Source organism: Sander lucioperca, chromosome 12 (assembly GCF_008315115.2).
Source record: "Sander lucioperca isolate FBNREF2018 chromosome 12, SLUC_FBN_1.2, whole genome shotgun sequence".
NCBI lineage: Eukaryota > Metazoa > Chordata > Actinopteri > Perciformes > Percidae > Sander > Sander lucioperca.
Genome location: NC_050184.1, coordinates 15,095,487 through 15,118,060, shown reverse-complemented (window position 1 = coordinate 15,118,060; position 22,574 = coordinate 15,095,487). Strand labels below are relative to the sequence as shown.

Here is a 22,574-nt window from a genome sequence, read left to right as displayed (position 1 = left end):
AAAACGCAATACAGTCGCTGCTTCCTAAAACAGGAGGAAAGCTGGCAAAAAAATAGCCGACGCTGTAGATGCGTAAATCACAACGCTTATTAATATCACTTCCCCATCAGTCAGGCACAAGATCTGACCATAATTAAACTTGAGCTTTCCATAAACTGCCGTTGCTTTAGCCTGTTATTTCAGTTGCAACCCTGGCAGTGGTAAGCGATCGTGAGAGCAAATAAAAAATATAAAAACATAATTCAAACCGATGTGTGCATAGGCAACACATGGCTCAACAAGCCGACAAATAGCCTATAAGAAAAATCTGTATCTTTAATAAAAAAAACATCAGGGAATGTTAACGGGGTTGTCAGTCTCTAAATGTTTGAACTTTTCTGAGCGCGTCTCTCTCTCTCCGCGCACCAAGCTCCACCTGATCTTCTAAGAACGGTGACGCCGTTATCAATCGAGTGTTGATTGGTCAGTGGGCGGTGCTTTTACACCGGTTGATCTCTAATCTCCAACATAACCTGCTCCCGAGCAGGTTAGATGTTCAGCATAAGTTACCACGGTGATTTAACCCGGTAACAAGCGATCATCATATCATTTGTAAGGAACATGCATTTGTGGAATGAGCAGCAGCGCTGAGTATGTGGGTTGCGGCCATGAAAGATTTGCCAAATCTTCTCTGCCAATGCCAAACAGCTTATTCTGCCGTTGACTCGTTTGGTGTTTGGTGGATTGGATGATTCTGCCTACGGCAGTTGGATCGTAGGGTCAAAGTGTGGAGAAGACGCGGAGAACACTATGCTGATTGCTGCACCGATAGAGCAACACCTTTTGGTGGAGGCAGTGTAATGGTGTGGGGCGGCATCTCCCTCACTGGAAAAATGAGGCTTGTCATCATTGGAGGCAATCTCAATGCAGAGAGATATAGAGATGAGATTCTGCAACCAGTGGCAATCCCATATCTCCACAGTCTCGGACCGAACTCTATCCTCCAAGATGACAACGCTCGCCCCCACAGGGCGGGGTTTATCAGAGACTACCTCCAGAATGTGGGAGTGGAGAGGATGGAATGGCCTGCCAGCAGTCCTGACCTCAACCCCATTGAACACTTGTGGGATCAGCTTGGGCGTGCTGTTCGTGCCAGAGTGACCAACACAACCACGTTGGCTGACTTGCGACAAATGCTGGTTGAAGAATGGGATGCCATCCCGCAGCAGTGTATGACCTGGCTGGTGACCAGCATGAGGAGGAGGTGCCAGGCTGTTGTGGCTGTGTATGGTTCTTCCACACGCTACTGAGGCTCCTATTTATGAAATGAATAAATTGTTAAATTGCCAATATGGCTTGTTTCTTCAAACTTCAATCATCCAATCCACCAAACACCAAACAAGTCAATGGCAGAATATGCTGTTTGAGTGGAGCGGAAGGGGAGGGGAATGATTCTACAGAGAATCATCCCCTTAAGCCACCTACACATGATCTGTGGTAAAACCGCTCTCCGTTGGCCATTTCTATTATTTTCCTATAGGAGAGGAATTAGGGCGACACCAAGACCTGGGTCTTGGGTGCAGCTGTGGCTATGGACCTGCTACACCCTGCTACGCTCTGCGATTCCCTGCAATGCCCGGCTACGTCCTGCTGCGTCCACCGCGTCCACCCATGCTCTGCTGTGCCACGCTACATCCCGTACTGTCATAACCCCAACCGTCAGACACCGCCCACCAAGAGTCTGGGTCTGCCGAGGTTTCTTCCTAAAAGGGAGTTTTTCCTCGCCACTGTTGTAATAGCCACTGCTAATGCTTGCTCTTGGGGGAACTATTGGAATTGTTGGGGCTTTATAGAGTGTGGTCTAGACCTACTCTATCTGTAAAGTGTCTCGAGATAACTCTTGTTATGATTTGATACTATAAATAAAATTTAATTGAATTGAATTGAATTGAGAGCGGTGCCGCCCAACTAGGTGCTGTGCTGCCCTCGGGGTAGCTTACCGCTCGGAATTGCCGTCGAGCACTGCGCTCAAAATTCAAATTATTTTAGCGTTAGGCTCGCATTGCCAGACCTTCCTCCACAGTGCCGCAGAGGAGGGTCTGGCTAGTCCACACAGCATTCCAGGATGGGAGAAAAACATGCTCTGGTGTATTGGCATTTCCTTAAACCAATCAAAATCATCTTGTGCAGTGCTAAGCACCAGACAGAGACACGGTGCCGCTGCAAAATAGTATCAGGAGGGAACTTCTTTTGCTGGAACATGTGCGTTTAAGGTTGTTTTAGTCGTGCAACAGAAAACTCAGATTGGACAGATAGTTTAGCTAGCTGTCTGGATTTGGTATGGTTGCCAGGGTGTGGTTCTTCTTTCCCAGCTCACCGCTTTGATGCTGGTTTCATTATTAACCATTCACCGTCACCTACACACTCACACACACACACACACTCACACACACACACACACACACACACACACACACACACACACACACACACACACACACACACACACACACACACACACACACACACACACACACACAATGTAACCCACACTGTAAATGTTTGTTTATGTGCAAACAAACACATGCACACACACAAATCCTTTTGCTGGTCAAATATGTAAGCTCTTGTTCTGCACTGCCATCTTCAAGTTCAGCAGTTTTCCCTCTGGCTATTGTACTACTGGGTGTGGTGGCAAAAGATTAGAGCTGTATAAAGGTGTATCCAAATGAATGGCACATTGTCAGAATGTTTCTTGTGCCACAATAATGGCTTGCGAGGACATTGAAACATTTTTGTTGCTTGGCACCATATGTTGGTTATCAAATAAAAGTGACAGTGATGTCATACCTCAGGTTTTCAGAAGCTGCTTTATACCTAGCAATGCAAATGCATAAGACATGCTTAAATAAAAAGGGGTCATTATATTTATAGTTAGGTTACAATTAGGCCCTGTGTAGTCAATGATTATCTGTAAATGTACAACCAATACACATGAGCAGATACTTGGTCTCTTCCCTAATGATACTCTACCAGACCTATACTGCATGTATTTTCACTTTTTGCTTTTTTTCTGGAATTTTTGCCTTCAGTTTGGGTCTTCAGACTGGGAACTATATGTTCAGTTGAGTTGAGAACATGGCCACTGTCTGTCCCAAAACCCGGTTGATTGGGCTGTATGTTTAGGTAATTAATGGCTACCTGCTGCTGTGTCATAAAATTGAATAAAAAGGGTATAGATGTTACACAGTGGGAACATGCACTCTTGCATGTTGCAGTCTTGCACTGAATCTTCCTAATTCATCTAAAGGTGTGGCAACCATCGTAATCTTCCCTTTATACAGTCTTGTAGAAATCCCCTCTGGCTTGATGTACACTTACAGTAACACTCCCTTGCAGTGGCTTTTGTAGAACATGGTACTATAGCTTATAGAGGGAGTTGTAGAACTGTGTGCAGATGTAGTCAGCGCCACACCTTAATCATAGAAATTTACTGTAGCACTGACTGCACAGACTATTAAGAGCTCAGCTTTAAAAAGTGGAGGAACACAGCTCCGTATGTGTTAAAATATAAAGCAAGATGCAGATGAAAAAATTAGATATTGAAAACACAAAAAAGTATTTTATTATTGATAGGCATTTGTCATTTCACCTGTGATTTTGTTATTAGAAATTTGCATTTGGATTGTTGTATGGGTATCAGAGATTGACCTAATACAAAGCTTTTCTTAACATCAATTTTCAAATAAAACCTTTACATGTGTTACCACTGCCACTTTTAAAAAAAACTAAAATACTTGATGTGTATGTGTTACAACATGTTGTACCCTTTAGCAGCTGCTGTGAACCCTTTTTTGTGGTTTAACCAACTCAAAACACAAATAGTTGCTATAGTAGAATATGAAAAAATAAATTATGCTTAGATAGTTTATCAAAGTAAAATTAGTATAAACTTCAGTCTTGATTCATATTCAGCTCTTTTTGTATTCACTAAAGAACTTGTGTTATGGAGATGAAACAGAATTGTGCTAAGTGTGGTGCATGGTGTGAGTATGTTACCAATTAGATAATGTACAAGGCACAGGCTTTGATTAAAATATTTGGACAAAGCTAAAACATATAATTATTTGCTGATGATGTATTGTTATAAATAGACAATGCCACCACTTCCATTCCACAAGTCTTGGACACTTTGAAAGAGTGCAGTGCTTTGTCGGGTTACGAAATCAACTGACCTGTCATTACTACTTCATTCAACTCATTACTTGTCCCTTCCACGATACCATCTCACATTCAGTAGTGAAGTCCTTCAAATACCTGGGTGTGGTTATCTACCCCTCCCTGTACTCTACTTAAATTAAAAACTTCCAGTCATAATCATCTTAAGTAGAGTGAAAGCTGATGTAATAAAATGGTCACCACTCCCAATTTCAGCACTTATTTCCTTTATAAAAAATAATATTTTACCAAGGGTACAATTTTATTCCAATAGGTTACCCATTTCAACCCCGAAAGACTTTTGGGGTAAGATCCACAAACTGATCTTGAAATTCATTTGGAGGGGCCTTGCCTCAAACTGTCCAACGCTTCAAATTCAAACTGCACCCCATAATGTCTTTCCTTTTATCATCTTGGCACACTATAGAGAAAGCTACTCGCTCTGTTAAAGTGGCACACCCATAGTCCCCTTTTCCATAATTTTGCTCTTCGTACAAGAAGAGTGCCTTTTTCATTTCCTTAATGAAGCAATAGAGGTATCCATGTTTTGTCCAATATCTGTTATGAGGAGGGTCTTAGAGCATTTAAGGACTTGTGAATATCATTCGATTTACCTGGCTGTTCATTTTTCCTATACCTGCAACTCAGATCTTCCATGCTTGCTTATCGTGTACCCTGGGGGCATTCTTTACACACCCATGAGCTTTAAGAGATCTTGACCATTGCAGTAGTAAGGTGGATTGGTTTACTGTTTGGGACAACTTTACATCTAAAAATCCTAGTTACAAACTTTTTCATTTTATACTTTCCTCTCCCAGGAAACGTCACCTTCAGTCTGACTTCTGTGTACTATGGGCCTTGTGGGCTCATTTATGCGTGTGTACTGTACTGCGATAGTCCTGATAGTTTGAAGATGGAGTTCTCCTCATTCACTGGCTGATATCTTTTCTGAATATAGTACACATTGAACCATCTATAGCTGGAATACATGGGGCTAGAGAAAGGACTGTTCAGGTATTAGGCTTGTGTTGATTGCTGATCGGATCGTATAACAATGCTCGAAGGGGTTAGGGACTGTTCGTTATTTAATTAAGGGGCCACCGGAGGAGTTTTGTGGCCTCTAACCTAAAAAGACTTGACCCTCCCCTTGTCAGTAATAATTTTCCTATGACCCTCCCCTTGAGTGCAAGTTTGCACTTAGCAAAGAAGTACAGACACCATTTGATTTTTACAGCCATGACATACACGAGTTAACCTCTGCATTCTCATCTTACACATCACACTACTCTGTTATGGTGTGGTGGCCATTTCAGTAGATTTACTCACTAGAGAGAGTCAATTTCACTGTCGGTAACGTATTCGGGACGGATCAAGCATAGAAATCAACGGGAGTGGGATGGAGCCGGAGATTAAATTAAGAAATGACGCTGCAATGCGGTGAATGCGCCCAAAGATTGTGAGGCATTTCGTTTTCGAAAAGAGAACCACTCCCAATACGTTTGTTGATTTGGAATACCGTGACCCGCGGGAGTCTCGATAAATTGTCACTACCTAACCCCCCCCAGCAGTGAGAGACACACGGCTCTGCAGCGCTGCATTCACACAACATCAGCACAGCAGAGCAGAGGAGCCGCTCTCACTCCCTCGGCCATCGCAGCAGCTGTACACACACACAAACACACACACACACAGAGTCTGATAACTTTAGACAACATAGGGAACGAAACGGGAGCGGGACGGGATTCGGGAGTCTTTCTCTCGGGATTTTGCAGGACAGGATTTTTTTTGGGGGGCAGTCCCGTGATCGGGATGTGACGGGAGTATTTTCGCGGGATCGGGATGGGATGGGAGCGACAACTAATTCCCGTGTCACCCTCTATTACTCACTAACATTGTTGTGGAAACACAATAAGCATGGAATCTAAATGCACACTTCATGCATTACTGCATTACTTCAAATACTAAGTTACTCCTCTAGTAAACTAGTATTCACATGAAATAAAACAATAAAACATTGAGACTATTCAGCAAAGTACTCTGCACTGGTTGCTATGGACTTGTCACTAGGCTTCGTCATTGTATATTTTAGCACATAGGTAAAGGTGCCGAAGCTGAACATTATATTCCAAAACACATATGTTTATTTTTAAAGCAGATTTTAAATTACATTGTAACAATTTAACAATTCGCCCTTATAAAATCCAATCGCAGCACGGCTGTTTTGGAACGCAATAGACAGACGCTTAAATTCAACTAAAATGTAACAGTGAACAATCAGTGTTGGACCTACAGTCTGTTGAGATGCCTCTCCAAACTCACCATAAAACGTTAAGACACGTTAAGAAAAAAGATCCATATTTTGCCCTAATCCAATGACACGGAAAAAAAGTAATCCACAGCGATCAGTAGATCCACAAACAGAGTCACGGTGTATCCAGCAAGGCCTATACGAGCGTCACATTCACCAGCCAGCTCCAAACAGGTGAACGAGGCCTCTCCACTTCGCCGTTTAAACAAAGTGGAATAAACGTATACAAGTCCAAATCTACACAAAACCCGCAATCAATTAGTAAGCTGACATCACATTTATATACATGGCATTTAGGAAACCTTTATTGCAAGGTTGGCACGGCAAGATGTCCAGACTAACTTTCGTTTTTTTGCGTCCTGCTGCTCCCATCGTCAGCCAGGTAATATTTTTTTTACTAAAGCAGTATATGAAATCAGATGTATTACCTACCACCATTTAGGTGTTTTGTGTTGTTTAAGATATTTATAAAATATCTGGTCGTAATTATTCCACTCATTTTTTAAACAATGAAATTACTCATTTGAGCCACCAGGGGGGCAGTGCTCCTCCTGCCCCCCCAGCAAACTCCGCGTATGCGGTCAGACCCATCTGCTAGGGGGCTGCTATGGATAAATATGCACCAAACAAGCCACTTTGAAATTTTGCTCTTTTCATGAATAAAAAAGTTGGGTGGAAAAAAAAAATCTTTGTTCCGGTATTAATCGAGAATGCTGTAACCGTCAGCCACGAACCGAGCCGCGATGTAATCCTACTGGGCAAATGCGCACCGTCAAGGTACGTCCACTAAAAGTGCTTGTTTTGGCCACTGACAGGCTCAGATTGTTATTATAAGTGTGGAGTTGTGGGGATGACATCTGCCAGCCAAAGAGGAGAAGAAATCCTATACCAAAGCACATTTTCCTAAAGAAAAATATTTTCCAAGAGTGGAGACCTGCAGATAGATCGAAAGTAAGCTAATTGCTATTAGCTAAAGTTACGATGTTGACCTGGCATTAGTGAGTTACACTCAAAATCATGGCAGGGTAATGGCATCTTCTCCATCTCTTCATGATGTAGTCAGACACTTATAATAACAATCTGAGATTGTCAGTGGCAAAAACAAGCACTTTTAATGGACGTAAACTGACGGTGCCCATTTGCCACAACAATACTTGACCAATTTCAAAGATTTTTGTGGTTTGTTTATTAGTCACTTAAGGCACTGACACACCAACCCGACAGAAAAGGCAGTCGGACTGATCAGTTGGCTCCCCGAGGGCCAAAAAGTGCCTCCGAACACACTGAAGTGACGCCGACTTGAGCATACATTCTGCGCATGCGCAAAATGAAAACCGGAAATGATGAACACGTCATGTGGGTCTGGCTTCTCCAGCCGACCATAATGGCGGCTCGTTTGAAATACGATTTCGTATTTTACGAAAATAGTTCACTGAAACGGGTTTCTGAAAACATTTTAAGCGAGAAATAGGCCATACAGTTGCTGAATCTGTCTTCATTTCAGATCGACAAAGGTCAGTTTAAAAGATTTTCATCCAGGTTAGCACTCCACCAATCAGATTGGTCATTTAGTCCGACTGCCCGCCCTCCGTTTCAACATGTCAAATCGGCCAAAATGAAGGCAGACGGCCCCTCCGACGGATGACGGCACGGAACACACCGAACAGACTCGAGTCACTGATCTCGCCAGACTGTCCGACGGCCGATTATCGGGTTGGTGTGTCGGGGCCTTTAGACACAAATGCATTGGAAAACAGGGTCCAGGTTGAAAAATACCAAAATTCCCCTTAACAAGCTCTGGTGCACTTGTAATTCTAAAGTAAAAATCTAAACAAAGCAAATACAACAATAATAGGGAAGGTTTTCCAATTGATTATTAGTGTAAAACACGCTCGAGTCACTACTTGTGTTTTAGATATGACATTGTGTTCTCCACTGTATCTCAATGGACTTGACTCACCTGTCTTGACCACTTAGGTGTGGCACACAGCACATGACTGAACATACTGTTTGTCCTTGTCTTTGCCAAGACAAACAGCAAAATCATTTCAAATTTTTACTAGAGCACAATACTCACATCAACAACATCTTATAATACAGACACTGTCCTAATTGGCACTAGAAAATAGCAAGTCTAATTACTCATTTTTCAGCAGTTCTTCTTGCCAAGTTTCAGTCAAGTAACCTCCCATCTCAAAGTTGGTTCTCACAGAGAGAATAAGCTTGTGAACATTCCACTACATGCGCTGACTCGAAAGTCTGAAATGTCACCTGTCGTATCATGTGAGATCAAATACAAACGATTACAGATTTGTGGGTACTACTGCCTCTAAGGAAAGGTTAAAAGCGTTAATTTTATAACTGGTTGAAAAGTGATGATATTTATTTTGATGACTGTCCATTTTTCTGAAAAGGTCACAAAAATGTAATAATGTGAGGCCCTCGTTATAACACATCAATGAACAATCAATCAACATCTATTCCTCGGATAGCTATTGTTTATGCAAGCAAAATGTGCAAATGAATGTTTTATAGCTTTTCTATGCCGTTAATCAGATTATTGACACTCAAATACTATGTTGTTGACACAAATCGTTACTGTTACACGTAGTGTGTCTTGCAGAACAGTATTGACATGACAGTTGTTCGAGGCTATGAGGTAGCCATGACATCAGTTCTTTTCATTTTTAAAAGGTTCAACTGTCTACAATGCTGTAGGTCTTACTTTCCCCACTGTTTCTGATCAATTGATCTACCTCACACTGTTTATTTACACAAAGTGCTCACTACATTTTGGTGAAGTGTAAAAGCTGCTGTCAACTGCTGGCAACTCAACACAGTGTTCTGCGGTTCACTTCTTGCAAGCTATGGTGCAATTCCCTGCAATCTGCACCAAATGTGTTACCAATTTCTCCCCAAACTAAAAGTTGAAAAACAGGATAGCTTTGGAATGTTAGATTACTATCATCTGTACCATGTATCAATTTAGGCCTAGTTAGGCAAAACCTATTTGACACTAAGGATTAATACATTTTTCATGAAAATGAAAAATTCTATGTCCCGGGAGCAGGAGCACATTATCCCAGGGATCCTGGGAAATGTATGTTAAAGTATAACTTCAGTCAAAATCCACTGGTCACATTTCATAACTAAATCCAAAAACCAGAAATGTGCATAAACCTATGGGTTCCCAACCTGACCGCTTTAGGGAATTATTTGGTGGTATTATTAATTAGTAGGGCAAAATAATGCCATTTATGTTAATCAAAATTAGAATCAGTGGTGGAATGTAACTAAGTACATTTACTCAAGTACTGTACTAAAGTACAAATTTGAGGTACTTGTACTTTACTTGAGTCTTTTCTTTTCATGCCACTTTCTACTTCTACTTCGCTACACTGTAGGGAACATTTTACTTTTTACTCCACTACATTCATCTGACAGCTTTACTTACTAGTTACAAATTAAGATTTTTGCACACAAAACACATGTAGTTTATAAAATACAATGTTTTATTGTAAATTTAAATACACAACAATATATAGGCCTACAAGTACAGCTGAAATGATTAGCCAATTAACACAGAACTGTTTGGATTGTTTCCAGTTTCTAAAATGTGAGGACTTTTCTGCATTGAGTACTTTTACTTTTAATACTTTAAGTACATTTTCCTGATGATACTCACATAATTTTACTTAAGTAAAATGTTCAATGCAGGACATTTACTTGTAACAGAGTATTTCCACAGTGTGGTATTAGTACTTTTACTTAAGTAAAGGATTTGAATACTTCTTCCACCACTGATTAGAATGAAGATAGCATAAACTTTGAATGAACTTACAGAATGATGCATTTAATGTAGTTCTCAGACTAAAGAATGTTGGAAGTGAGAGTGAAGTAGTGGCATATTATTTTAGGGTGTGACTCAGTTGTGCTCTACAGCTCATTTAGATGTTACTACAGGACAGAGACTGGATAGCCAACTCCTATGTCAGAGTTACTGAGATGGGTTTCAACAGGTATCAACAGTTCCAATTCTGTCAGAACGAGGAATCTCCTCTACTTTTAACTCCTAATGTTCTTTTAGCTGCAAGCTGACATTAATGCAAAAGAGATTGTAAGTCATAGATGCAAATGCAAGTTGAAAATGACCTTTTTAAAGGTAAAACATACAAGTGTTCAATATGTGTAACTAAGTTAAAAATGTAGTGCCTTGGTGATCAGAAAAGTCACTGTATGAATATATGAGTGTTGAAGACAGTATGGACAGTGTCCTCAAGCACAAACATACTGCAGGCCTGAATGCATAAATAACACGATGGAAACAAATAACTCTGGAATTCTAGATTTAGTTTAGTTCTTTACCTATTTATCCTTAGATCACTTTATTATTCTCCTCCACTCACCACAAAAACAATTGTGTTTTCTTTGAAATAAGCATTATCTTAAGTCATCTCATTCTTAGCTCTACTCTATGTGTATCCATCAAGTTCTTTGCAGAGGGTAGGTACATTGCTAATTTTGGGTATTGAAAGATGTGTCCTGTTTATGGTCAAGTGCTTCCACCTTCTCACTGTATGTTTAAAAGATCAATCCACCCAAATGAAAAAAAATATGTTGTCACTCATCCCTGGTGGTATTTAGCCATACATAAAGGTTTGATTTCTCTATTTAATGTATTTGACTCAGAGATTTCTGCCTTGGCCCCAATACAATGGAAGTCAGACCAGATTTTTTAGCGTGGTGCAGTTTGAGCATTTATTTCTTTATTATCATCGTGCAAACTTCCATGTTTTTGGAAATCGATGCACATATGCATACATATAATATATACATTACACATAATACATTCAAACATATAAAAGGTCAACTTTAACAGCAACATGGTCAGAATGTGTTTTGCAAATCCAGTGAAATTTTTTAAATTTAACCTTTAGTTAAAGCTCTAAATATTCACATTTAACTATCTTGCAAGATGATAGAAAGCAGAAAATGGTGAATCAGTGATGTTACTGCCCCACCCTCCCAAACCTCTCAGAAAGCCCCTAGCTAATCAAGAAAACATGCCATTGCCAACATGTCTTTCCTCCCCTCTCAGCCCTTTGCTCTGATGCCATTCCTCTGCGAGCACATGGGTGTGTCAAGCGTCAATGACTTTACAGGAGTGGCACTGTTACCTGTCTGACAGGCTGAGCTGCCCTGAGCCAATCTACCTGCCTGCAAGTGCACCTTCCAGGTTCCAGGCAATTGGAGGAAGGTTAAGGGGGAGATGCAGAGGAGGTGGAGCTCACTGGTACCTCCTCCACAGTTGACATATAAAAAATCTACCACGGACAGGGAGAAGACACTTAGAGGGACTTGACTCTCCTCTTTGTGTGCTCCACTGCTTTGCCAAACCTCTCTTTCTCTGCTCCCCCTTTTCTCTGTGGATTCTTTCCTTTCAGAGGAAACAAAACCGGCCATCATGCTGTCGACCAAAACTACGAGAACGAGCATGCAGTCCAGCAGTGGAGGCTTTTCTAGTGGAGGAGGAGGTGGCAGCCGTTTAAGCTTTAGTAGTGGTAGCTATGCCGGTGGTGGTGGCGGTGGTGGCGGTGGCCGCCAATTTTCCTCAAGATCTATGTCGTTCATGCAGCCAGCCAGAGTGTCAAGTGTCTCAGTGCGACAAAACTTTAGCAGTGGTGGTGGTGGTGGTGGTTTCGGTGGTGGTTTCGGTGGTGGTTTCGGCGGTGGTTATGGCGCTGGTGGTGGAGGTGGTGCAGGTGGTGGCGGCGGCGGCGGCGGTTTCAGTGCTTATGGTTTCAGTGGTATGGGTATGGGTGGTGGTGGTGGTGGTGGCGGTGGTATGGGAATGCCCATCACAAACGTCCAAGTCAACCAGAGCCTGCTGGCCCCCCTGAACCTTGAGATCGACCCCAACATCCAGACTGTCCGAACCCATGAGAAAGAGCAGATCAAGACTCTAAACAACCGCTTCGCCAGCTTCATTGACAAGGTATGTCCCACACCATTTAAAATGTTCTTACATGTCATAAACTCTATTTAAATGCAGTGTGTTTTTGATATGTTAACTCTAATTTGGTTAAATAATGGATGTTGCTATGAATGAACTGGGGAACGTGATATATGAGGAATAGATAGTGGATGCACTGCACACAGAGTTCATTGGTTTGTGGAAACATATACTGTAGCTGCAACAGACTTTCTCTAAGGGGCCACCTGGGCTCATTAAATATTACACAGTAACTGATCCAAACCTGAATAATGTGCACACAAAGGGACTAGCTAGAGCTTACTCTGAAGACTTCTACTACGGAGCACAATGTTATTAGTATAAATATGATTTTGCCAGTCGTCCAAAACTTCTCTGTAGTCACCTCTCATCTTACTCGGTGTTCTCAAAGCAATGCTCTGCATCAGCTAGCATTTGCACTGAAACCTGACCTTTAGCTTCTCTTTGAACAAAAATGGCCCCTTGTCAGCTGCTCTGTGTAGAGAGAGAGGTAGGAAACACTAGAGTGATCGTATCCAGTGACTGGTGGCTCTCAGTATGAGGGAAAGAAGGGATCAGGTTATCACCAATTCCCATGGCAGCAAGGACTTACAAGCTTTCAACTGTTCTGCAGAAAGTGGACCCCATCTTTCCCCAACTATTTTCAATGCATTGCATAATACAAGTCTTTACATGAACTTGTCATTCATTTTTCCTACGATGAGTTGTCATACAATAATTAAGTTTAAAATAATTCACGCATCTACACTTTCATGTATAAATGAAGACCTTGTAAAAAAACGTGAGAGACCTTTTCTCTCAAGCAGATAGGAGAACGAGCTAACCACACCCTGCGAGAGAAAATGCTAAGTTCATACCACACCTCATCTATCTTCACATGGGTAATCTGATCCCATCCTGTCCATTCAAAGTAGACTTCTGACTATTACATCTAATATATATTGTGCAATGAAACATTAGTTTCCTGTTATGTAACATTTTAATTTAGTATTTCTACGAAATAAAATGCTTGTACACAAATGGTTTATCTCTAAAGCATCACCACTCAATCAATGGGACAGTTTATATCTTCAGGCATTTAGCAATAATGACTAAGGGGGTGTGGCAGGCAAGTTCACTCAGTGAAAGTATGCATCCCGGAGGCGAGGGAGTGGCATGATAGAAGGGGCTAGGCTGAGGTTTGGCATGGTACAACTCACCTGGCCTTTAAAAAAAGAAAGAAAGCTTACAGACATACGCACTGTACACACCCAAAATGGAGGGATGGTCTCCATATTCTCCAGGGTTCAAAACCAGATGGCAGAGCAATGAACTCTGTGCCTCACATGCATTTTCTGTTTTATGGGAACAGGCTTTGAAACGTGTTCATCAGGATCAAGTCAGATGTTTAAACATAATGATCTGATTAGAACAAGTACAGTTCAACTATACTGTGCAGAGAGACTGCACAGTGGATTATGTCTGAACCATCCCTTCCCCAGGGGCATTTTAAAACAGCAGCTGCCAGTATTGTTGCATACAAGAGCTTGTGTGGTAAAGCCACACAAAGGTGTGGCTCTATGGATCACCTGATCAAAGTAAAACAAAGAAGACAAACATCTTTGTTACCTTGCAGTTAGCATGCCTGATCACGAAGAAAAGCAACAGTAAATATAGTTTGATTTGTAGTTTGCTGAAAGTGATCACATGAAAACAGACATTGACAAGCACACAACTCTATAATGTGGATTATTTCCAGTGTTTTATGTGGTCCTATTATTGAATTAATTACATGATCTGATTAATATGGTTTTGCATTCAAATTGAAATTAACACATTTCCCTAAGTGAGAGTGGATCTAAACATGAAATGATTTTCCCTTTTAGGTTCGCTTCCTGGAGCAGCAGAACAAAATGCTGGAGACCAAGTGGAACCTGCTGCAGGAACAGACCACCACCCGCTCCAACATCGACGCCATGTTCGAGGCCTACATCGCCAACCTGCGCAGACAGCTGGATGGGCTCGGCAATGAGAAGATTAAGCTGGAGGGAGAGCTCAGGAACATGCAGGGACTTGTGGAGGACTTCAAGAACAAGTGAGTGAATACCAGCGCAGGAAATCAAGCTTATCACATCTTCTCACACAACGGCTGGCCTACATTAGTTGATAGTTGTCATTTTCCATCAGCTAATTTTTTTCCACTGTTTGTGTCAGATATGAAGATGAAATCAACAAGCGTGCTTCTGTGGAGAATGAGTTTGTGCTCCTTAAGAAGGTGAGAATTGATCTGCGATTACAAAGCTCCACCATGTCCTTAACAACAGTGGAATGAATAATTGCTTTTCCTCTGACCAATCACCAATGCAGAGCATTTCCTTCTTCTCAACTTACAGGATGTAGATGGCGCCTACATGAACAAGGTTGAGCTGGAGGCCAAGGTTGACGCCCTGCAGGATGAGATTAACTTCCTCAGAGCTGTCTATGAGGCTGTAAGAAAAATCCACCACACCTCAGTCCTATCATCTCTATTTCTGTGCTTTTAAAGGGGACATTAAAGGGGACATTAAAGGGCACTGGTGGGCACGGATACATAACAGAAATACATACTGTTTTAATTTAAAAAAAATTTAAATACACATATCTCTTGTGCAGGAACTTCGTGAGCTCCAGGGACAGATCAAGGACACCTCAGTCATCGTGACGATGGACAACAGCCGCGATTTGGACATGGACTCCATTGTGGCTGAAGTCAAGGCTCAGTACGAGGCCATCGCCAACCAGAGCCGTGCTGATGCTGAATCATGGTATCAACAGAAGGTAGGTAGTGAGAGAAAGCATGTTCACCAACACCTCCAATATGGCACACACGTCCTGGAATGTGAAATACAAACAGAGAGCTCGGTCCATGCAATCTGCAATAACAATTATTTGTAATCTTATTCCTTCAGTACCAGGAGATGCAGAGCACTGCAGGCCAGACCGGAGATGAACTTCGCAACACCAAGAGTGAGATTGCTGAGCTGAACCGCATGATTAGCCGCCTACAGAATGAGATTGAGGCAGTCAAGGGACAGGTATATATTATAACAGTTACATGGTTATATGTATGTTAAAACTGCTGAACAGAAGACATTTTGAATTACATATATTATGTACACTTCTGAAGCTTCTGCTAACTTTCCAACCTGGCAGCGTGCCAACCTGGAGGCCCAGATTGCTGAGGCTGAGGAGCGCGGTGAGCTGGCAGTGAAGGATGCCAAGGCCCGCATTAGGGACCTGGAGGAAGCCCTGCAGAGAGCCAAACAGGACATGGCCCGCCAGGTCCGCGAGTACCAGGAGCTCATGAACGTGAAGCTGGCTCTGGACATTGAGATCGCCACCTACAGGAAGCTTCTGGAAGGAGAGGAATTAAGGTGAAGGCTTAGCTACTTTGGGTTCCCATACGTTTAATTTTCTGAAACACTAAGAGATTGCATTGCATTACAATGTGCGAGAAGCAACACCAGCAGCTAAAATTGCTCATTTGTGTACCTCTCTGCAGAATTGGCCATGGCGGTGAAAATGCAACCATCCACATACAGTCCTCAAGCAGCGGTATGTATCAGCATATATCTTCACTGTTAAAGTAATTTCTAAACCAGTTCATAAATATACAAATGACAAAAGCTTCAGTTTGGTTGAGTTGTTTAAGTTGTTGTTGTTTAAATGAAAAGAGCATAAAACATAACGGAATTCTCATTCCTGTCATCTCTAATAAAATGGCTTAATCTGATCACTAGGTGGCGGTGGCGGAGGCGGCGGCGGATATGGTATGGGCTTTGGTGCCGGTGGCGGCGGCGGCGGCGGTTATGGCAGCAGCAGCTTTGGCGGCGGGATGTCCGTGTCCGGTGGTGGTTACAGCAGCGGCGGCGGCTTTAGCAGCGGCGGCGGCTTTAGCAGCGGCGGCGGCTTTAGCAGCGGCGGCGGCGGCGGCGGCTTTAGCAGCGGCGGCGGCGGCGGCGGCAGCAGCAGCAGCAGTTTCATCACAAAAAAGACCACCAGCCAAGTCTCTAGCCGCCGTTATTAAAAACAGCAGTTGTCTTTATTTCACTCTTCTTCTATTTTGTTCTTCTCCCCTGTCCCTGACAACCACTTTTAAAAGCTTCCATAAACCCCATCATTTCTCTCCTTGGAATACTTGTAGTGTCATGACAGAGAATCCTTACAAGGCAACAATCATTGCACATAAAATGCCAACAGCAGTTCTTAGATTTGCACAGAAGGAGGTCCAAATGTGGTTGGCCATTTTAAAGCAAACATGGGATAACTCCTCCTATCTGCAATGTCTCATCTGTTGTCTCACATAGGTCATTTTGTTGTGCATTTTGACATTTTGACATCATCAAAAGCAGCCACATACAACACTTTCATATTTGAAATTTGGAATCCTCTTTTCTTCTCCTGTTCAGAGAGAAAATGAGCTCTCCACTACAGTAAATAAATGGTGTTTTGATCCTCCTTTACCTCCATTTCCACTCTGAATAAAAAAAGAAACCAGATTTATTGTGAATTTGTACCACTGAAACATCTGGAATAAACCTGATTTCATATTCATTTGGGTAGTTCTGCTTCCTTTTATTGATTTTTGGTGTAGTCTTACTTTTAACAATGGATAGAAATGTGGGTTAATAATTGACGGTTGGATAAGCCCCACCACTCATACATAGGCTACTGTTGCTATAACCGTCAAGATTTCCATTCAGTACAGCACATGGCACATGGACGGTGGCAGAGTTGCTGATGAAATTCAAAGTACTTTTTGAAATTTCACGATTTCACACAGAAGTTGGCAGGCTTTTAATTTCTGAGCTGACTACCGTGAATTTTGTTGGCTGAATGAAACTGTTGCCAGGTGATTTTATCAGCTGTAGCTAGCTAGCATCAGCTAATGCTTATGCTTAAACTCAGTGAGCTGGCTGAAGGGTTAGGAGACTTTTTAGAGAAAAGAGACTTTTTAATGTTTAAGGTGGATTCTTTTTTTAAACCAGAAACCATAAAAGGGTCTGATGTAGCTGTTGATGGTGCTGATATACACTGTAGTGGTAAATGTCTGAGGCTAAAACATCAAGCAAAACAAATCTGCATCTTCACTCGATGATCCATGCAGAGGACATAAAAAAAAGAAACTGCATTTTTCTTGTATTGCAGATTGGACCAAGTTATCCACAGTATTATAGTGGTAGGCTATTATGAATAAAAATGTAATTGAAATGTTTTTTTGTTCTAACATAAGTTGATAACGTTACTCTAAAGTCTGATAACAGTAAGCTTGTTAGCGGGGCATGATAACAATTCACAAACAAACTCACGTCAGAGCACATATACTCACATTTGAATCCATTCCTTACACTTTTGATCGTGCTTTGGGAATTTTAAAGGCTAAAAACACTACACCTTAAGTATTCCGAAAGTACAAAGTACTCTTAAGAGCCCACTATTTTAGCATGTGTAAAATTACAATTGGGTCAGTATTTGGAGGGTTCAATGTCTGATCAATTGTAGTCTCCACAAATGCAAATTTGAGAATGAGTGCCACAACAAAATAGTTGCAATAGCATTAGGTGACGAAAATACTCACTCCTAATTTTTTTTTTACTTTTGTGGAAAAACATTTAGACACACATTTATTCAAAGCATAGTATATTTTATGTGTTAAAATTTGTTTGGATTAAATCTATAAGAATTTCTTGAAATTTGTATTAGTATCAAAAATACAAACAAAACTAGTTAGATAGGTAGATAGATAGATAAATCGATAGATAGATAGATAGATAGATAGATAGATAGATAGATAGGTGTTTGAGACAAGTAAAGTAGTAGGTAAACTTGGCTGCTGCAGCTGGCTATGGCAACGCAGCAATCCTTGGCAAGTGCCTTGGATATAACGAACATGCCACACCTATGACTAATAAGTGAAAACAGGACTACAAAGGTAAGGGTAAATGCATCTATATAGCCTGCCAACAATGAAAGCATGGAGAGATGAATGCAACATGTCCATGCAGAAACATGAAACAAGGGAGCTCACAGGAGGATGTTGGGGATGTGGTGGGGTGTGACACACGGGGGATTATTTTGTCTGCAGGATGTAGACTCAATGAAGAATGAAGAGTTTATGATATCAGAAGGTGGAAATGTATTACAGTTTTTTCTGATTGCTTAAGCACATTTTTTGTAACTATTGGCTATTTTTGCAAAACTCTAGACACAAATAAGAAAACCTTTCACCCAATTATCAAAACATTGTAGTTCTCTTGCAAAAGCGAACACAGCTAGATTAACTCTTCACACCTTCGTAAAAATGGTGTTTTCGTGTCAAAGAGTAAACACAAGCCATCATCTACTAAGCACACAATGTGGCAACTACACACTGATGGTATGAATACAAAACACATCTGGCTTTTGCTTTCTCTGTGTACAGATGTCAATTTGAGGTCATACTTTTGTCATAGTGTCATGTAAACATACAAGGATCCAAACTTCAAGTATTGGTGTTTATTCACACTCATCAAAACCAAGACAAAGTCAGAACACAAAATAGTAATTTCACAAAAAAAAAAAAAAAGTATAAAAGACAATCAGTCTACATCATGTCGTCTTTCTGGGTCCGACCACAAAATTTCATCCACATCGCATGCGATATCCTCCAGTCCAAGGCACCGGGGAAAATATCTCCTTGAATGCCGTATCCAGGCTTGACATGATGCCTGATCAATATCTCCACATGCCTCCTCCATTGCCTGTAAAAGGGCTACCTGTTGATGAGGATGACGGTCGTACACTTTCCAACGCCTGGCAGAGAAGAACTCCTCGATGGGATTTAAGAATGGAGAGTATGGAGGGAGGTTGAGTGCCATGAAGAATGGGTGGTCCGTAAACCAGTTGCGGACCAAAGCAGCCCTATGGAAACTTACATTGTCCCATATGATGACATATCGGGTATGCTCTGGTCTCTGAACAGTGAGCATGTCATGTAAGGTGTCCAGGAATGCAATAATATGTGCAGTGTTGTATGGGCCTATGGTTGCATGATGGTGAACAACACCATTTAGGCTTATAGCTGCACACATGGTTATGTTACCACCACGTTGTCCTGGGACATTGATGATGGCACGGTGTCCAATAATGTTCCTACGTCTCCTGGTTTTACTGAGGTTAAAACCGGCCTCATCTACAAAAAGTAGCTCATGTCCCATGGCATCTGCTTCTAGTTCCATCACTCTCTGGACAAGACAAAACAAATGCAACACATCAGGCCCATGCACAGCACTACAGTATGCACTTCCAAATTCAGAACCAATGACACTATAGCTTACCTGCACATAGTCATATCGCAGTTGCTTTACACGTTCTGTGTTTCTCTCGAAAGGAACTCTGTAAATTTGCTTCATTCTTATTCTGTGGCGCGCAAGTACACGACTTAGTGCAGAAATGCTTACACTGTGTATATTTTGAAAGATGGTGTCATTATCAATTATGCGCTGCTGTATTTCGCGCAGTCTTATTGCATTTTTGGCAATCACCATGTTCACTATATGGGTCTCTTGCTCTGGAGTGAACATTCTTCCTCTGCCCCCAACATCTGGACGTCTAGCAATTCTGTAAAGTAACAATTTCAGTATTTTTGCATGTATGGTACTGTTGTGTTTCTCATTAGAGTATGGCAGTGCTACAAAGTACTTACCGATTCTCATTTCGAAATGTCCTAATGATGCTTGCCACAGTGTAGCGGCTCAAATTAGGCTGAACGCGTTGGCCAGCTTCCCTCAGGGTCATCCCATGGTTGATGACATGGTCCACTACTGTAGCTCTGATGTCATCAGTTATTCTATTTCTTACTCTTCTTACCCTTCCTCTTTCCCCTCCTCGTCCTCTTCTTGCTCCTCCTTGTCCTCTTCCTCTAACTTCCTCTAACCCTCTCGCTTCTTCAAGTCCATGTCCTCTTGTGCTACAAGATTCACGATTAGCGCTTAAGCAATCAGAAAAAACTGTAATCCCAAAAGAAATGTTGGTGCCCAAGACGCTCACATTAGTCAAATGAAATGAAGTGTAGATTTATGTAGAATGAAATGAATGAAATTCAGGTCCAAATAACAAATGCTTGTGGAGTGCATGTTGGCTCTGTGAACATCTCCATGCTAACATGCTCATAATGTAAATACAGTACTATATGGTAAGACAGTGGGGGAATATACCAAGTACTTTTACTTAAGTGAGTTTTCTCTCCACTACATCTTAAAGGGAAAAATTGTACAAACCCCAATTCCAATGAAGCTGGGACGTTGTGTAAAACGTAAATAAAAACACAATACAATGATTTGCAAATCCTTTTCAACCTATATTCAATTGAATACACTACAAAGACAAGATGTTCAAACTGATAAACTTTTGCAAATATTTACTCATTTTGAATTTGATGACACGTTCCAAAAAAGCATGGAAAAAAACAAAACATGTTTGCTTTTTAAAGACGTTTTTGAAGCATTTTTAGACATTTTTCTCAATATTTTCAACGTTCCTTTACCATGTTTTTTTTTTTTTGAAATGCAATAAAAATGAATAAAACACCCAAATCCAATGAAAATAGTGAACTGATTATTTATTTTACTTGTGAAGAGTGTTGAATGGAACCACCCACGTTATTATTTTGACAATTTGGTTGAAAGAAACCCAAATTTCTGATATAGAAACTTTCAAAACGGGTCAAATTTGACCCGGGGACAACAGGAGGGTTAAGAAATTTCTCATACGTCTTGAACTAAATAAACTATTGAAAAACCCTCTTAGATTAGCTGGAATATGCATCGTTACCAAGCTGAAAACAATATGTAAGACCTGGATGTGAAGTCCAGGCACCGGCCGCCATGAGGCCATCTCTTAGTTGGTGCAAACTTTACTGAAAAGCCACCATAAATAAATACATCTAATATCTGACAAGCTCATTTCTGAAAAGAAATCCTACAGTATGTGTATTCTTTTATCCTGTCTTCATTGTACCATTGTTTAAAATACTCATAGACATCCTGTTGGTTTTCCAGTCTTCCTATGACGAACACGTTCAACCCATTCGTCGTCCTCATGAAGGAATCTTTACTATGATATAATGCTGCCCTCTAGTGATGGATTATTCTATTACACTTTGTGACTGTTTCATATTTTTACTACTATCCATCTTTTATTTATTGCATTCTATCAGTCATTCTAACATCATTAAATTACAACATATCATTTCATACAGAGGTTTATTTGCAAACAATTCCAGTGTGTTCCAACAGTAAAAATGGTGATCAAAAATAAAAATCCCACATCTTTCCAAATGAGTCCTTAAGTAAAATTGCACTATATGCCCTTTGCATATTACAAATATGTGACACAAAACATACAAAATGAGACAATTAAAGTCCTTGTGAAGTAAGATGAAATGTAACTAAGAATATTGTTTTATTCTAAGCCAGGGTTATTTTTTTATGTACTACGTTCTATGTATACTATACAAGTTATTCAATACACACAACACACACACAAGTGTGACTCTATGTCCTTGTATATCTCAGCTACACGTATTGTATTTATGGTAATTTGATTTAATATTTACTGAAAGTAAAAGTTACTTTGTTACTTTTTACCAGCGGGGGGAAATATAAATTTTTGAAACTTATTTAAAGGTGCCCTGCCACACAAAACCGTTTTTACTTGAATTGTTTGAAATATGTCAGGTCCATATGTGTTTGTGTTATGTCGTGAATGTGGAAATGAACTGCTACCTCCTCTGTCAGCTCTAGCCACTGAAAAGAAATAAGTGGAGAAATCAGGCCAGTTACAAAAGCTGGTCAGTCTGACATGGTGTTGCCTGAGCTCATTACTATTCATGAGCTCGCCCAGTTGAGCAGTAAAGAGTAAAGAGTAAAGGATGCTGATAGCCAGGCTCTCATTGGCTAGCTGTTAGCCAATCAGAGTCAAGCAGCTTAGCTCGTTGAATATTAATGAGAACTGGCACAAATCGAGCTGAGTCTTCCTGCAGGCTTTCTATACCACGCT

General features: G+C 41.0%; 1 protein-coding gene across 3 annotated transcripts; it reads left to right on the top strand.

The window, feature by feature from the left end:
• Positions 1–11,841: 11,841 nt before the first annotated feature.
• On the top strand, positions 11,842–17,090 carry LOC116040792 (intermediate filament protein ON3-like). Of its 3 annotated transcripts, none has more exons than XM_036008073.1 (10): positions 11,842–12,225; positions 12,268–12,500; positions 14,384–14,592; positions 14,712–14,772; positions 14,891–14,986; positions 15,150–15,314; positions 15,446–15,571; positions 15,690–15,910; positions 16,039–16,093; positions 16,276–17,090. In XM_036008073.1, the coding sequence occupies exons 1-10, from the start codon at positions 11,970–11,972 to the stop codon at positions 16,561–16,563; spliced, it is 1,710 nt and encodes a 569-aa protein (XP_035863966.1). In that variant the 5' UTR covers positions 11,842–11,969; the 3' UTR covers positions 16,564–17,090. The 3 variants fall into 3 exon arrangements, with proteins under 3 accessions (XP_035863966.1, XP_035863967.1, XP_031142296.2); XM_036008074.1 differs by having other exon boundaries at positions 11,842–12,500; positions 16,039–16,091; positions 16,277–16,426; positions 16,481–17,090; XM_031286436.2 differs by having other exon boundaries at positions 11,842–12,500; positions 16,039–16,091; positions 16,277–17,090.
• The last annotated feature ends 5,484 nt before the right edge of the window (positions 17,091–22,574 follow it).